This window comes from Limanda limanda, chromosome 9 (genome assembly GCF_963576545.1).
Source record: "Limanda limanda chromosome 9, fLimLim1.1, whole genome shotgun sequence".
Taxonomy (NCBI): domain Eukaryota; kingdom Metazoa; phylum Chordata; class Actinopteri; order Pleuronectiformes; family Pleuronectidae; genus Limanda; species Limanda limanda.
This window is the reverse complement of record NC_083644.1, coordinates 21,610,461-21,627,578: the sequence shown is the minus strand read 5'-3', so window position 1 is coordinate 21,627,578 and position 17,118 is coordinate 21,610,461. Positions and strand designations below refer to the sequence as shown.

General features: G+C 42.3%; 1 protein-coding gene across 1 annotated transcript in view; it reads left to right on the top strand.

Moving 5' to 3' along the window:
- notch2 (notch receptor 2) overlaps positions 1–17,118 on the top strand; it is a 43,947-nt gene that overhangs the window by 22,618 nt on the left and 4,211 nt on the right. Inside the window, exons 3-34 of the mRNA XM_061078769.1 lie at positions 1,970–2,244; positions 2,706–2,913; positions 3,057–3,190; positions 3,583–3,705; positions 4,710–4,943; positions 5,570–5,725; positions 5,821–6,006; positions 6,442–6,555; positions 6,708–6,821; positions 7,010–7,243; positions 8,508–8,618; positions 8,722–8,914; positions 9,269–9,414; positions 9,544–9,657; positions 9,797–9,916; positions 10,031–10,183; positions 10,459–10,687; positions 10,977–11,178; positions 11,371–11,524; positions 11,749–11,933; positions 12,066–12,198; positions 12,417–12,668; positions 12,884–12,996; positions 13,859–14,394; positions 14,479–14,820; positions 14,949–15,091; positions 15,224–15,428; positions 15,554–15,641; positions 15,793–15,946; positions 16,028–16,347; positions 16,605–16,752; positions 17,011–17,108. Of these exons, the coding sequence (XP_060934752.1) occupies positions 1,970–2,244; positions 2,706–2,913; positions 3,057–3,190; positions 3,583–3,705; positions 4,710–4,943; positions 5,570–5,725; positions 5,821–6,006; positions 6,442–6,555; positions 6,708–6,821; positions 7,010–7,243; positions 8,508–8,618; positions 8,722–8,914; positions 9,269–9,414; positions 9,544–9,657; positions 9,797–9,916; positions 10,031–10,183; positions 10,459–10,687; positions 10,977–11,178; positions 11,371–11,524; positions 11,749–11,933; positions 12,066–12,198; positions 12,417–12,668; positions 12,884–12,996; positions 13,859–14,394; positions 14,479–14,820; positions 14,949–15,091; positions 15,224–15,428; positions 15,554–15,641; positions 15,793–15,946; positions 16,028–16,347; positions 16,605–16,752; positions 17,011–17,108 (5,917 nt within the window). The remainder of the gene's footprint in view (positions 1–1,969; positions 2,245–2,705; positions 2,914–3,056; positions 3,191–3,582; positions 3,706–4,709; positions 4,944–5,569; positions 5,726–5,820; positions 6,007–6,441; positions 6,556–6,707; positions 6,822–7,009; positions 7,244–8,507; positions 8,619–8,721; positions 8,915–9,268; positions 9,415–9,543; positions 9,658–9,796; positions 9,917–10,030; positions 10,184–10,458; positions 10,688–10,976; positions 11,179–11,370; positions 11,525–11,748; positions 11,934–12,065; positions 12,199–12,416; positions 12,669–12,883; positions 12,997–13,858; positions 14,395–14,478; positions 14,821–14,948; positions 15,092–15,223; positions 15,429–15,553; positions 15,642–15,792; positions 15,947–16,027; positions 16,348–16,604; positions 16,753–17,010; positions 17,109–17,118) is intronic.

The window sequence follows — 17,118 nt, the reverse complement described above, 5'->3', positions numbered from 1 at the left end:
ACTGATCTGCGAAAATTCTGCCTGGCAGGACTCAAGATTCTCCCACTTTCCCATGTGCTCACAACCTAATATCTTCAAGCTGCTTTAGGGTGGAGTGGCCAATAATAAATAAAAGTTAGAAAGCGTGAGACAAGAATCAAGCACGTTTTATCTGCACTGTTTTTTCTCCATTTCATATTCAATAAGACTGACGTAAGACAGATCTTGGATTCTGGTATGTTTTTACATGCTACAGATCTGCTTATTTATTAAATATCCATGTTGTTTTCTTTTGGCGGTTTTAGGAAAGAGGGTATGAGTTTGCCTGTGCGTGTTGGTTACAGTGTGCTGTATTTCTACTCTCCCATTATATGTTACCTGAGCCCCTCTAGGGAGGTGGGTTTAGAGGCCTGTGTAAGAGGCTGCAGGTCGCTCAGTTGCCCACAGTCCCCAGACAGTGTGTCTGCCATGTGCCGCAGTGCTGCACACACACACACACACACACTCCATGTGAGACAGGCTGAACAAAGTGGTACACACAGGAAGTTACCTGATGCTTTTCTGCTTAGTAACAAAGAAAAACCTCCGACCAAATACTGTCACATACAGAGAAGTGAAAGTGGGAGGGACAGAAAAAACAAAGGAATAGAAAGTGATTGAGATCTCTGGTGGATACATTGTGTAATATTGCTATATCCTACCAAATGCAGAGCACGCAGGCGATTCACTGACAAAGGAGATAATCGAAAGAAATGTGTGATGAGTAAGCAGAAGGAAAAACATATGCACATGATTTGAAAATGTGGTCATAAGTCAGTAAGAGCGATGTGTTAGTGCTTTTCGTTCAGCTATATACCACACAGTTCTTTGTGAACAACTTTTATGTAGCTTACTTTTCTGTTGGCAGGATTATTGTTCATCTGTTACTTTGCCCAAGTTGCCGGTGCTTTCCGCCTGTTGTTTTTAGTTTCTACCAGGCTTCAGTCAACAACTTCCAGATGACTCCACCTCACATCCTTCTGCTTTTGAACTTCTTCTTTGCCAAAACTGACCCCAGTTTAACCCTTAGACCAGCTTCCCTCTTTTCTCTGAGCGGGGTTTATGGGGCAACAGCGCAGGGTTCAGAGCAGTTTGTTCAGTGATGTCGAGGCCATGTCTTTCACTTTGCTCATGGGCAAAACCATGATTGACTCTGTCTTACTACCTGGCAGATCTGCCACAGTAATGTCATGGTTAGGTTAATGTCTAACTTTAACCCCAACCCAACTAAGGAGGGAGTTGATGGGTTTATTTTACACCACGCCCAAAACACATCAAGGAATAATCAAGAGTACTCTGTGCAACCCTTTGGAACCATGCACCTCAGGCAGTGACCAACACCCAACTTAAACTAGTAAAAGTTTCAAGTTCAAGTGTTTATTATTAAATGCACAACAATAACATTAAGCAGTTGCTGGCAATGAATTGTTGAGTCACAGCATTTCAAAAGGGGATTTAGACTTGCTCTAAACATGCTTATATTGTTAAAATTAAGCTCTTAGGGTTCATAGTTCTATTCCGGTCTCATCTTAACAACATGAGACTGAAAATCCTTCCTGTTGAGCATCAATAGCGTCAGATTTCTCTCTTGATAAAGGCATTAAATTAAAATGAGTTGATTCTAATAACCATTTACAACATGGTTTAATATTGTAAGCAACAAACAAGTAGTTTCACACAACAACACATTTTGCTTATACTGTGAAGTCTGTGAATTAGCCAGTATTGTATGTGTTGTGTGTGCTTTCAGCCTCAGCAGCACTTGTCTGATGTGGTGCCTTACATCTACGTGACTGAAACTCAATCTTTTGTTTTGATTGTTTGCTTCTGTCAAACACACACTCATACACATATTTGTGTAACTCATCTTTCAACTTTATCATCTTGGATGATTAGCTCTTAATCCTCTACATGCACCACGACTTATATCTGTATTTCTGTGTGTGTCCAGGTGTGCATCTGGCTTTCTGGGTGAGTACTGCCAACACAAGGACCCTTGTCAACCCGGATTCTGCCTGAATGGAGGGAATTGCTCAGTGTCCATGTTGGCTGGTGTACCTGTACCAGGCAGCGCCGCCTGCACTTGCCCCCTGGGCTTCACTGGCCTGCACTGTCAAACTCCCCAGAACTCCACGTGTTACCCCAACAACCCCTGTGCCAACCAAGGTGTCTGCACCCTGCTGTCCCTCGACAAGTACAGGTGTGAGTGCGCCAAAGGATGGACAGGTGAGACACTGTTTCTTTGTCAGGAGTTTTCCACGGGATTGGTGAGGTCTGCCATCTGTCTCTCACCACAACAATTATGTATTTGTTTGCATTGTAGAAGGTTACTTTAATAAGCTAGCGCTCAGAAGCCTTCTATTGCTTCCACCGGGGATGATCCGTTTGTGGTTGTGCTTGTTTAGCTGTTAGCAGGATATTTTTAAAGTTGCTGACATGGCTAATTAAAACTTGTTTTAAGATTCTGACACATGTATTCGATAATTACCTATCAATAAGTTAAAATATGTTTTTTAGTGAGTACTGTTTTAGAGAAGGCCCAAAATGTCCATAGACAATTGTAGGTTTAATGTTTGCTGACAGTATCCTAGAAAAATAAAAAAATTAATTTGTGATAATTTGCGATGAGCACAGTTACACATCATCATGAAATAACATAAAGTCCTATGCTTTGTCTTCATCCCCAGGACCAAGTTGTGAACATGAAGATAGCTGCCTGTCTAGTCCCTGTGCTAACAGTGGAAAATGCAGCTCTCCATCTGCTGGAAGTTACACATGCACCTGTCCTCCTGGCTACACCGGTCCTCGCTGTCTTAACGACACAAATGAATGTGCCGCCACGCCCTCTATATGCCAAAATGAAGGACTCTGCATCAACGCCCCCGGCTCCTATAAGTGAGAATCTAATTTAAAGTTACCCAATTGGGAAAGTGTCAACATTTTGAGAATTTATTTATTCAATTAAGAGCACTAATTTGAAGCAGATGTCCACTGCAAAGACTGAATGAAACTAAATCAAACTCTTGTCATTGCTGCAGGTGTGTCTGTGGCCCGGGGTTTACAGGCCAGCATTGTGAAAGCTCATACATCCCGTGCTCGCCGTCTCCATGCACAAATGGAGGCACCTGCCACCAGATCACTGAAACCAGCTACTCCTGCCACTGCCTTCCAGGTAGGAGGATTTAAATTGTGAAAGACTACTTTTCTGTTCATCTTTTTTATGCTCACTCTGAGCATGAACTAGAAAAATGCTCAGGCCGTGTACAATGAACAATGTTGTTGCCTGGTGTAACACACTGTGTAACTGGAGTTTGTAGATATGTAAATGCAGGCTTGAGTTTCTGAATTGTTACATGATGTTTGTAGTGTAAACAGTCTGATCCTGCTGGTTGTGTTGTATTAAACACACTGCACTGCCAGTTTGCTACAGTGTCCTTGGAGACACAACAAACACCCACCCTGTTTATACACCTCCAAAACATAAACACACCATATGACACCATATCAAAGAATATATATTGCTTGTATTAACAATTGAACTAATGTTTCTTTAACTTGTGCAAGGTTTCAATGGGAGTAACTGTGAGAACAACCTTGACGACTGCCCCAATCACCAGTGTTCCAATGGAGGAACCTGTATGGACGGAGTCAACACCTACAACTGTCAGTGCCCCCCTCAGTGGACTGGTAAGGGATTTGTGTGTATGATCATCATATCTATATGTGTTCCTTTAGCCATTATTATACTGTGGTTGTCAATGTGGTCCAGTTACTATCTCTTTGCCCAAGAGTCACCTTCAATTCAATCCAACTGCACCAAATTGTACACATTTATAAATGTCAATCTATATCAATCTTCATCTCCCAATTATACTTGGTTTCTTATATCAAGACCCATGAATTGTTCCCTGGGAACCCTGTGACAATGCAAAAACAATGCCCTACAAAGCAGTGTTACAGAAACTGAAAAAAAAATCTGGATCTGAACCAAAATGTATTGGGTCCTTTCCTCATCTGTACCACATCCTTCCACACAGGTTTCCTGTTAATCTGTCTTGTGTTTTTTATGTTATTGTGCTAACTAATAGACAAACAAATGAGCAAACCCAGATGAAAACATAACCTAAATTTTCTATCTTTATTTCTCTCAGTACTGTTTGAGCAATCAGGTGGAGTAAGTGTGTATGATCAGTGATAATAGCATCCATCCCTTCATGTGGTCTGTTTTTATGCTTCCGTGCCGGAGAGGGCAGTAGCCAGATGCATTAAGTTTTCAGCTTGATCTCAGTTCATCTGTCCTATTCTCATGAACGCGATATCTCAAGAACACCTCGAGGGAATTTCTTCAAATTTTATAGAAACATTCACTTGGAGTCTCTCATTCTGGTAACTATGTATCTCTGAGACGTGTTCTCTACACAAGGTGTGTCTCTTCTGTCACACTTGTGTAGCATATTCAAGCTTTCCATTTACAAAACAAACATGCATGCATGCATCAGCTTACTTGGGCTTGTGTAATACTGATCCAACCGGGGGAAGCAAAGCCAACCTAAACTTGTTGTTTCCATGTGTGCATCAAACCATTTTTAAATAAAAATGCATTCAAAAGAAAATATGGAGCCATGTTCGTAACAAGCTTCACAGAGCATTAACTTAATTTTTTCAATATTCTTGCCTCTGCCCCGCCACAGGTCAGCACTGTACAGAAGATGTAGATGAGTGTCGCCTGCAGCCAAACACTTGCCAGAATGGAGGTACATGCAGCAACCTGATCGGTAGCTACGTCTGCGTGTGTGTTAATGGGTGGATCGGCCCTGACTGCTCTGAAAACATCGATGACTGTGCTACAGCCTCATGCAGCCCGGGCTCCAGGTGTATCGACCGCGTTGCCTCTTTCATCTGTGTCTGCCCTCATGGAAAGACAGGTGAGCCACAAGTGAAACCACATGGAGACATTTTTATACCAAACCTTAAAACGTATTCAAGATATAATGTGATAAAAGACAGACATTAATGCTGTGATTCTCTGTTTTAGCTCAATACTTGTTTTTATAACTTAATTCAAAAAAGTAATTCTTTGGTTTTTACACTGACGCTGTATATGTTCTTTGTTATTGATTACTTGCTGTTTATAGAGTTTTGAATAGCAGGCAGCTGCATTCAGTTAAGGAAGTCGAAGCATAACTAATATTTTCCTTAGTACTTCTGGTTAACTAATAGTTTTCTAATTCATCAAAAGCTTTATTCCTGAAGAGAATGCACATAGCATGATCCATATAAATCCACTTCCACTAATTATACAACAGATGGTAACTTTCACCCTGCTGGTTAGTGACCCATTCCTACTCTTGGATTATGCCTTGTAAATGTATTATACCTCTACCCAGTAGCAAAGGCACATTGGAATAGTTTTTCTCTGAACTGAGAACAACCATGGAGATTCACTGGTGACATTTTTGTCACAGCACAGATGGTTCTTTGCATTAGGATACTTTTTCAAATGGTTAAACTTATTTTTCATTATTGCTCAATAACAAGTTATTCTTTCCAGGTTTGCTGTGCCATAGAGATGATGCCTGTATCAGTAACCCCTGTAGAGAAGGCTCTCAGTGTGACACCAACCCCATCAGTGGCATGTTCAACTGTAACTGTCCACCTGGTTATGTCGGCAGCACCTGCAACATTGACAGAGACGAATGCAGCATTGGTAAGAACAAAGGCTACCCTTCTTAAACGTCTGTACTTGCATAACATACATTTTTCTCTCTTCAGGTTTCAAACATGTTCTTCTTACCCCCTTAGGTACCAACCCTTGCGAGCATGGTGGTGTGTGTGTGAACACTGATGGCTCGTTCACCTGTAACTGTATCAAGGGTTACGCTGGGCCGCGCTGTGAACAAGATGTTAATGAGTGTGCGTCAAGCCCCTGCCAGAACGATGGCACTTGTCTGGATCGCATTGGGGACTACAGCTGCATCTGCATGCCTGGTATTTTTTTGAGAAATGACGCATTACCTTTCATTTTAACAAATTTTACAATCAGACTAGAAGCTCTTAGAAGACATAACTCAGCCACAGTTGTGCACTCGTCAACTCTGGTGTTCATATACTTTTTTTTATTCTATAAAATTATGTTTAGTTGCACTTATATATTGCACTTACATGTAACACTTGTAGTTTGGCCTTTTTGAAGACTAATTGTACCCACATAATTCTTGCTGTTCTGGGCTTGTACCATTATTGTTAATTGCACTTATTGTACGTGGCTTTAGGTAAAGGCGTAATCTAAAAGAATTGTAATGTAAAGTATTGAAATGTTATGCATGCCAATCAGTTTAATTTGCATCTAAATGTGGGTGTTCCAGATCTGGATAATAAAGTGCAGTAGCTAATAAGAAAATCTATTTCTCTCCTTTTGTGCAGGATTTGAGGGGACTCATTGTGAGATCGAGGTAGATGAGTGTCTCAGCTCCCCCTGTTTGAACCAGGGTAAATGTCTGGACCATGTCAGCCGCTTTGTCTGCGAATGCCCTGCAGGTTGGTACACATGAGGCCATGCACTCAGCTTGATGTCTCAAAATGACAATGAATGTCGTCCTAACCATTTCCAAATGTTCATTAATGTATTTAATGTGTTTTTAATTTGTAGCTACTATGTTCATCATATTGTTCTTTGTTCGGTTTTTCAGGCTTCAGTGGTGAAATGTGCCAGATAGACATTGATGAGTGCTCCAGCACACCCTGTTTAAATGGGGCCAAGTGTGTCGACCGACCCAACGGATATGACTGTGAATGTGCTGAAGGTAAAAGGAAATAACTTTATGTTTAAGTGAAGTGAAGTGTCTTTGTTCTAATTTGTTTAGCCAGCCCTTCGATTGCGCCATAGAAACAGGGGAAATGTTAGAGTCCACCAGTGTCTTATTTTACTGAAATAGTCACATGATCCTAGATTCAATAGTTTTGGTTATTAAGAAGAAATGTCCTTCCTCAGGCTTCTTTGGCCTACTTTGTGAGGATAACATCAATGACTGCGTACCAGAGCCATGCCACCATGGTGTGTGTAAAGACGGCATCGCCACCTTCTCCTGCGAGTGCTATCCTGGATACACGGGCTCCATCTGTAACATCCAGGTCCAAGAATGCCACAGCAACCCTTGTCAGAACCGAGGACGCTGCATCGACCTGGTCAATGCCTACCAATGCAACTGCCCCCCAGGAACTACAGGTGAGTAATTCATGTGTTAAAATGAGTGCCTGCATAGTGAGAATTTTCACATTTATTTTTATTCTTCAAAGAAAGTCTTCAAAGAAAGACATATTTGATGGAGATGTCTAGGGGAAGTATTATTCACTGGGAAAAAGTTACCTCCTGTAAACCCAGATTGTGAAAACAAATCAATTTGAAACAACCGTTAGACTGGTGTGGGTGCCAATGTGTTTGATGTAGACATAAATAAAATCATCATCATTAAGGCACTTTTACATCTGTTTTAATCAGCCTCACAAGTATGTATCTTCCACAGTCTAGTGTGAGCCACTTGCTCCTGAAAATATGTGGGCTGCCATGTCTTCTGCTTGGTTTGAGACAAAGCTTCACTCCGCTTGACATCTGGTTGCTATAGTAACCACACAGACTGAACAATCGACACAAAACTAGTTTTGAGTTGTAGTTCCTCTGACACTTTGTCCCACAACCGTTTTTTTTCTCTGAAGTGTAAATTAGCTCGACAGAATTTTTTGAAATAATCTGTTTGAAATAATGTGTTTACCACATCGCATTAAAAAGCCCCGGATAGTTTTGTCATGTTGGAAGAACAGCTTAAATAAATGTTAAGACCCCCCATCCCCCACACTTGGAGCTTCCTGTGTAGCTTTCAGTGTATTGTGAAGTGTAGAGTATTCGACATGTGTGTTAGCCGTCACAAGTCTGGTTCGAGTGGTGATACTCCACATTGCTCTGTGGATTAGTAAGTTCAGTACGTTGTGTCACCCTGAGGCCTGGTACCGGTGTCTGCACTGAGCTCACCTTACCAACACTGGCGTCGGGTCACCCTGTCAGGTTTTTTTCAGGTTTCATGCCCTCATTTCCCCGTCTTTGATGTGCCTCGTTCTCTCTCTTGTTTTCCAATTTTCTCTTTGTGTTGCCCTACATCTTTGTTTCTCTCTTGCTTTCCCTGTCTCTTGTTTCCCTAGTTCCTCTCTTGTCTTATGCTTACTTGGAGTATTTCTCTGCTCTATCGGAGGTCTGTCTCCATTTTTGTCAACATTTTCACTTCTTCATTAACTTTTATATATGGAGTAATACTTCCCCCTGGTGGATGAAATATATTTTATTTCTTTTAACAGCTACTTGATATACTTCACCACGAAAACGTGGTTGTTGTTGCTTTTAAATATCAGTGCACATTTTATAGTCAGATAAATGATCAATGTGATAACCTGACTATTCTTACACTATGTGAGGAACCACATGTAATTTCTCTCCTCAGGGATAAACTGTGAGATCAATGAAGATGACTGTGCCAGTAATCCCTGTGAGTACGGCAAGTGCCAGGACGGCATAAATGAGTACAAATGTGTGTGCGCCCCAGGATACACAGGTAAGTTCTTCTTAAAGATAAACCTGTTTATGATTCAAAAACAAAATATTAAATCAATATTTGCTTTAATACAACTTACTTTATTTACATTTCTCTGTAACAGGAGTTAAATGCGATGTGGAGATCAACGAGTGTATCTCAAACCCGTGTATGAGTGGGGGAACCTGCACGGACTTGGTCAACGGGTTCTACTGCCTGTGCCCGCCCACTACGCACGGCCCTCTGTGTCTCTCTGGGACAAATCACTGTGCTCCGCAGCCTTGTGTGCATGGGGAATGTATTGAACAGCAGCATGGGTAAGTTTTATGTTTTGAATATCGTTCTGTGTTTATCAAATCCAACCATTGGATGTGGACTAACATACAGATTTGTGTGGGCTAGTTTTATTATATTATTTAACTACTATACTATATATATTATGGTTTTATTTTAAAAGTGTTATCCTTTACCCCTTAAGCTGCAGATTTTCTTCCAACTTGCTTCACAAATTTGCCCCTGCTCAACATTAAAACTGCATTATCACATAATAGGACTTAGCCTGACTTGAACTGCTGGAACTGATGATGAAAATAGCCCAAGCACCTGGTGTTATTATTGCTTTATGGGTAATTTCCCATTTAAGCATGTGCTTGCCTCTTCTTTTTGGAAAGGTACCGCTGTGAGTGTAAAGCTGGCTGGGCGGGACAGCACTGTGAGCAGGAAAAGGACGAGTGCCAGCTTATCCCATGCCAGAATGGTGGCACTTGTTTGGACCGACATAATGGCTACACTTGTCAATGCCAACCTGGATTCAGAGGTAAAAACAATGATGATAATTGTTGTAATCAGCCTATCATTGAAAAGCTTTTAGTTCAGCAATCAATAGAAGGCACAAGGCTGTATTTTAACAAAGAAATCTTTGAATCACCCTTTTTCTTGTCATCAGGTGTAAACTGTGAGAAGAATGTTGATGAATGTGCATCTGGACCCTGTCGGAACCAAGGCTTTTGTATAGATGGAGTCAACAGTTACACCTGTCAATGTAGTGCACCATTCACGGGTTAGTGATACCACATTTCCACCATATTAACACCCACTTTCAGTCCAATAGCAGTCTTTGTAGCAGCCACCTTAATGTCATTTTAGCAAACATTGACATATGTCTCTCTTTATCTAAAATGTGCACAATGTCAATATAGGTCAACACTGTGAGGCAGAGCAGGCTCCCTGTGCCTCCCATCCATGTGAGCAAGGGGGAGTGTGCCATCCATCTGCAGACTACACCTCTTACACCTGCAGGTGCCAGGCGGGTTGGCAAGGTGCGTATGAAACTGCGAGTTGTGTGCCCAAGTGCAGTTGTATCACATTCTGTGTATTTGTATTTGTGTAATTACATTGATCCTGTACTGATATACATGTTTTCAATTGTATAGGTCAGCGCTGCACTGAGGATGTGGATGAGTGCAAAAAGAATCCTTGCAAAAACGTTGGTCGCTGCATGAACAGTCCAGGCAGCTACACATGTAAATGTCAACCTGGATACAGCGGACACAACTGTCAGACAGACATTGATGACTGCTCTCCCAGTGAGTTTCACTTCAGCTTTTTCTGTCACCTTGTTCGTAGTCTGACTCAATTATTGTGTTACACATGGATACAAGTCTGTACATGATGTAAATATTTCAGACACATAGGCTTATTAAAACAAGGGAATTTGCTTTTTCAGCCAGATATCCGATGGATTTCTCATTGCTACATTTATCTATAAAAAAATGTTTTCATAATATATTTATTATTCAGTAGCTGCTACTTAATTACACTTTTTGACCATAGAACTCCTTTTCCCCTCTCCTCTCTACAGACCCATGCCTGAATGGAGGCTCTTGTTTGGACGATGTTGGGAGTTTCTCTTGTGACTGCCGCGCTGGTTTTGAAGGGGAGCGCTGTGAGACCGAGGTAGATGAGTGTGCCAGTCAGCCATGCAGGAACAGTGCTGTCTGCCGGGACTACGTCAACAGCTTCGTGTGTGAGTGCCGACCGGGCTTTGATGGAATCCTGTGTGAACACAACATCCTTGAATGCACTGAGAGGTGAGAGGATCATTCGTTGCTTGATCTGGAAAACTTGCTTTTTTTGGCCGTGTTTAATTTTTGTTTTCTTAATGTTTTCCCCATCGACGAATTCTACTGTATTGCAATTTCCTGATGGAATGTAAAAATATTTAGGCCTAAATTATATAGTTTGGGTAAACAAGTCTTAATTCAAGCCTGAAGATTAATTAAATTGTTTTTGTTTAATAATAAATCTTTCCTTGTTGATTTTATATTGTGGTCTCTTTATCCATTCATCAATCCCTACTTTTTTTCTCCTTCCTTTCAGCTCCTGCCTGAACAATGGGATTTGCATTGATGACATCAACACCTTCTCTTGCCGTTGCCGTCCTGGTTTTTACGGGACGTTCTGTGAGTATGAGCAGAATGAGTGCAACTCTCAGCCCTGTAAGAATGGAGGAACCTGCGCTGACGGCCTGGGCACGTATCGCTGCACCTGCCCCATGGGATACAATGGACAGAACTGCCAGGTGATTTGTCTTTTTATCATTACAAGTGTACAGAGTATGTCTTCAAGGAAAATGTGTGAGCCGTTTCGTATTTGTATTTGTAATTTAAGGTAAAAAGCATTTCTTTAAAATTAGGTTCTTTGGTGTACAGATTGTAAAGCCCTTTTTGCAACCAACTATAATAATTGTCCTCTTTACCTCCTCTGCGTGCAGAACCTTGTAAACCTGTGCAGCCAGATGCGCTGTCACAATGGTGGTCGCTGCTCTCAGACAACGACCTCCTGGACTTGCCACTGTCCAGTGAGATGGACAGGACTTTACTGTGATGTTCCCAACCTGTCCTGCCAGGACTTTGCTGCCACAAAAGGTTTGGAACTATTTCTTGTTGAGTTTGTTATCAGAATAAAAAAACCCCACAATATTCAAAAGTGGGACTGAATGTGGATTCTTGTAAAAATAGAAACAAAGTCAAGAGATAAGTCTCATTGTTGCTATACAAATATTTTGACAGAGTTTTACAAAAGACAGTGATAATACACACACATGTTCACAGTATTCACCATTTCCATGTCCTTCTCCAAACGTCTGCAGGTGTGGAGGTGGAGAATGTGTGTAAGAACGCCGGTCGGTGTATAAATGTGGGTAATTCCCATCAGTGTGAGTGCCAGCTGGGATATATGGGCAGCTACTGTGAAGAGATGGTGGATGAGTGCCGGTCAAACCCTTGTCGCAACGGAGCTACATGCAAAGACTATCAGAGCACATACGAGTGTATTGTAAGTAAAATTCTCAACTATTTATATATGATGGTTCTGTGCTATACTTTAAATGTTATGTTGAAACCCAGCTAGCCACGACATCCCTAAAACACACATTGAGCTATCGTCTCTGTTGATTCATTGCTACAGTGTAAACCAGGCTACCAGGGGGTGAACTGTGAGTATGATGTGGATGAATGTCACTCTAAACCCTGCCTGCATGGAGGGACCTGTATCAACCTCATAAACCTCTTCACCTGTGCCTGTCCACCTGGAACAGAAGGTAAGACCACATATAGCATATCCACATAAATACACACACACACACACACACACAAGTTTGAAATGTAATGGATGATAAAGGTCAAAAGCTTTGTGGAGCAAATGACAAACATTGTTAATTTGACTGATTTCCTAGTTAAAAATGATTGACTGGTGATTTGATTAGCAGAAAGCATCCAAAACGTGACTTGATGCATCTTTCTGCTTTCGGCTCTGCAGGGCTCCAGTGTGAAGTGAATGTGGATGACTGCGTGCCCAAGGATGGCTCCTTGGAACCTCGCTGTCGGAACGGAGGACAGTGTGTGGACGGTATCGGCCGTTACACGTGCTCCTGCCCTCCAGGATTCGTTGGAGAACACTGTGAGGGAGATCTCAATGAATGCCTGTCTGGGCCCTGCCACAACCCCGGCAGCCTCGACTGCGTGCAGCTGGTCAACAATTACCAGTGTCGCTGTCGCCATGGATACACAGGTACATTAATATTTAGCTGCTCAAAGGGACATAACATCACCAGGATCACTATAGCCAGTCATTTTTCTGTTACCAAATCAGCAAGGCGTTAGTGTTTTTATGTACAAAGTTTCATGTATGTAAATGTCTTGATTAATTCTGCAAAGTATTTCAGTTTTCTATTATTAGTTATTTTTTGGATAACTTTATCTTTTTCCTGACTTTGGTCTCTCAAGGTCGTCATTGTGAGTCCATGGTGGATCTGTGTCTATCTAAGCCATGTCACAGCGGTGGCGTCTGCTCCATGAACATGAGCTCAGTCCATGGCTACATCTGCTCCTGTGCTTCTGTAAGATTCTCCTATGTCCTTTTATAACAATATACGATTTCACTGTTTTAAACAGTTATTTTACAGTCAGAAACAAGCTTTACAGTCATTGCGTTTCCATGCATGTGATGTAATGCATTTATTTGAGGTTATTGTCTTGTATTGGTTAACAGCGCTGTGCACATTACTTTCAGTCTTTCAAATTACCGTTGGCATGCCAAGTATTTACACGTTTTGTTCTCTCTGTTTGGATTTTTACATTCAGTGATTGTTTAAAATTAATCATTGATACCAATGGCAGTCTTCCATTTTTCTGCTCCATGCTCTTTATTCTGTAATCTTCCATTTTCCAGGTATATTCTTGTGTCTTGATTGGCCAACGCACATTCTTCAAATACTACTATCAAACAGTCAACGTTCACTTTGGTTAATAAGAAAGAAAGAAAAAAAGAAAGAAAGAAATAACATTTAGAATTGTACTGATAAAGAAGTTTGATAGGGAGAGTTTAGCATTCTTTAAAAATGAATCAGAAGGTTTCTGATGTTTAATTATTACTTAAATCTTACAAGATAATTTATTTCTTTGTCAGCTTACAGTAGAGTGACACCATAGGCTTATAAATTACTTCTGTGTTTTCCTTTCTTTTGTTCTTATTGTGGAACATAGATATATAACTAAGGCTTGTTTTTCTCTGCACTAACATCTCGCTCCCTCTGTTATTCTCTTGCTTGCTTCAGAGGGCCACACCATGGCTCAGGTATAGTAGACAAGCAGAAAATGTGCAGGAGGACCTAGATGTACATTAGAAATATGTGTAGCCAAGCCTAACTTTTAAAATAACTCTATTGCTATCACATTTTAACAACATGTTGTGTTTTGTAGGGCTTTGCTGGGTTCAATTGCGAAATAGAAAGAGAAGGCTACTGTGCAAAGCTACATTGTCAGAGCGGTGGACGCTGTGTGGAGTCACCAGTTGGCCACTTTCACTGCCAATGCCCGTCGGGATTCACTGGGCCACGCTGCGAGAATGAACAGAGGTGTCAGTGGTTCTGCCAAAATGGAGGAACCTGCGTCAAGGACCCGTCCAACCCAAGCCAGGACAGGTGTCGTTGTCCCTTGCACTTCTCCGGAGGACTCTGCGAAAACAAACTCTCTGTACCAGCCCCTCAGACCTGCCCCTATGCGCATTGTGAGGGGCAGGCAGGGGACAGAGTGTGTGATGATAAGTGTAACAACCACGAGTGCCAGTGGGACGGAGGGGACTGCTCGCTCAACTGGCGACAGCCTTGGTCGAATTGCACTGCCAGTGTCCCCTGCTGGGATCGCTTCAAGAATGGAGTTTGTGATAAGGAGTGTGACAACGCCGGATGTCTCTTTGACAGCTTCGAGTGCCAGGAGACGGCGCCGAGCCCCTGCAAGTATGTGACCCTTTTACATCTAAAGTCATAAATGTTTTGAGGCCACGTCACCGAACATCTGTCCTTCTTGTTCTGTGTACACAGGTATGACAAGTACTGCGCAGACCACTACCATAATGGCATCTGTGACCAGAGCTGCAATACAGAGGCTTGTGGCTGGGACGGCCTGGACTGTTCCACTGACACTCCACCCAAAACAGCAGAGGGCTTGCTGATCATCGTGGTCCGGCTGCAACCCAAGGAACTGCTTGGAGACCTAAATGGCTTCTTGCGTGCCGTGGGAGCCCTGTTGCACACCAACCTGCACGTGAAGCTAGATTCAAACAATCAGCCAATGGTGTTCCCATATTTCAGGGAACAGGAGGACCAGGGACGATACACACAGAGGAGTAGAGGCAAACGAGAGCTAGAGAGAGAGGTTATTGGGTAAGGATGGTTCCTGATGGCACAGTCAGATAGTTAGTCCTGTTTCTAGCACACGTATATGTAATACTTAATCACCAATTGACTGTGTGGCATTAACTGTCTTTGTATTTCCACATCTGTTTGTGCAGCTCGAAGGTGTACCTGCAAATTGACAACCGTGAATGCTCCCAGAGTTCAGTCGACTGTTTCTCCAACGCAAATGAGGCTGCGTCCTACCTCGCTGCAGCACACATCAAGGCTGGACTGCCTTACCCATTAGTGTCTGTTGACAGTAAGTCGTCAAGCAGTTAATTTAATTCAACCTTTAAATTTAAACTTTACTTCCATTACCCATTAGGCAAAAACCTAAATCAAAAGAAGACACAACATCTGGAGTGTGCTAACCAGTGTTTGCATCTTCCAGGTAGCCCGCCAGTGCCTCCTGAGCCGTCGTTTCTCATGTACATGATTGGAGTGGCGGTGGTTATTATTCTGCTCATCCTGGTGCTGGGGATGCTCGCAGCCAAGAGAAAGCATAAAAATGGTGTTCTGTGGCTGCCAGATGGCTTCATGGCCACCAAAAATGACAAGAGAAGAGAACCTGTCGGACAAGATGACTTTGACCTGAAGTAAGTGGGTGCACAGACAGCTTGTGATGAAGAGTATCATGCTCACAGAGTTATGAAACAGAGAACAGCTGGAATAATGTAAGAAACAATTAGAGCATTACTGACATTTTTTTCTGTCATATCAGGAATTTCAAGACCCAGGATGGAGCCCTGATTGATGGAAATCAGAGTCAAAGATGGATGGATGAAGATGTCCCCTCCAAGAAACCAAGAGTAAGTGAATTGGGAAAGAAAACAAATAGTCCAAATAAAACTGATGTATTGGAGCAGTTAAAATTGAAGTTGGGAAAAACAAATGTTTAAATATATATAAGTGTTTTTGGTTGTTGGGAATTTAGTTTCAAGTTCTGTTGCTTCTTTATAGACCGAAGATAAGCCTCTGCTGCCCATCAATATGGATGGTGGAATTGACCAAAGGGAGTGGACTCTGCAGCACCGCAAAGCTGCTGACATTATGCTCACTCCCCCACAGGCCGACTTGGATGCTGACTGTCTCGATGTTAATGTCAAGGGACCTGGTGAGAAAACTTAACCTCAAACCTTTTGAGACATGACTCATTTTCAGTCTATTCTCTTGATTAACTTAATTCCTCTGTCAGATGGCTTCACTCCACTGATGTTGGCATCGCTGCGTAACGGCGGAGGCCCAGACTGCAGCCTGCATGTAGACGAGGAGGAGGAGAGTGGAGGAGATGAACCAGGGCCGAGCGTCATTTCAGACCTGATCACTCAGGGTGCTTCACTAATGGCCCAGACCGACCGCACTGGAGAAACGGCCCTTCACCTGGCTGCTCGCTACGCCAGAGCTGATGCTGCCAAGAGACTGCTGGACGCTGGAGCAGACCCCAACGGCCATGACAACATGGGCAGAACTCCATTGCATGCTGCTGTGGCAGCTGATGCCCAGGGCGTCTTCCAGGTGAGCTTGAATTTGATTAATAAACTGATGACTAACTCTGACAGCCGCTTCACTAATGACATATCCTTATATTACATTACATCACAATTTATTTAGCTGATGCTTTTACCCAAAGCGACAATAAGTGCATTCAACCATGAGGGTACAAACCCAGAAGCACAAGAATCGATCAAGAACAAGAATCAAAGTACAATTTTCTTCAAGAAAGCATCATTACTCATCATCTCTGTTGTGTCTGTATCTTTGTCGTCTCCTAGATTCTGATCCGTAATCGTGCAACAGAACTAGATTCCAGGATGAATGACGGCACGACTCCCCTGGTCCTGGCAGCCAGGCTCGCTGTGGAGGGCATGGTGGAGGAGCTGATCCACTGCCACGCTGACATCAATGCTGTCGACGACCACGGTCAGGAACCTTAAATTGTTTGGTTAAATGTCCTTGTGTTGTACTGGATGTCTGGTCAGCAATACAGCTTGTACTGAATTCAACCTGTGGTATCAGCTAGATTCACCTGCTTGTTAAGCAGAAAAGTATCCAAATCTGACAGTAAATTTAAGTTTAGTTGAATAGCAATTTTTTGTAAAGTTCTCGACCACTAAATTTGGTATTATTTCACTCTGGTTAACATGGATGTGCTTCTGTGTTTTTTCTCACTTCTTTCAGGCAAATCTGCTCTGCACTGGGCAGCTGCGGTTAATAACGTGGAGGCCACTCTCGTGCTACTGAAGAATGGAGCAAACCGTGACATGCAAGACAATAAGGTCTGTTCTT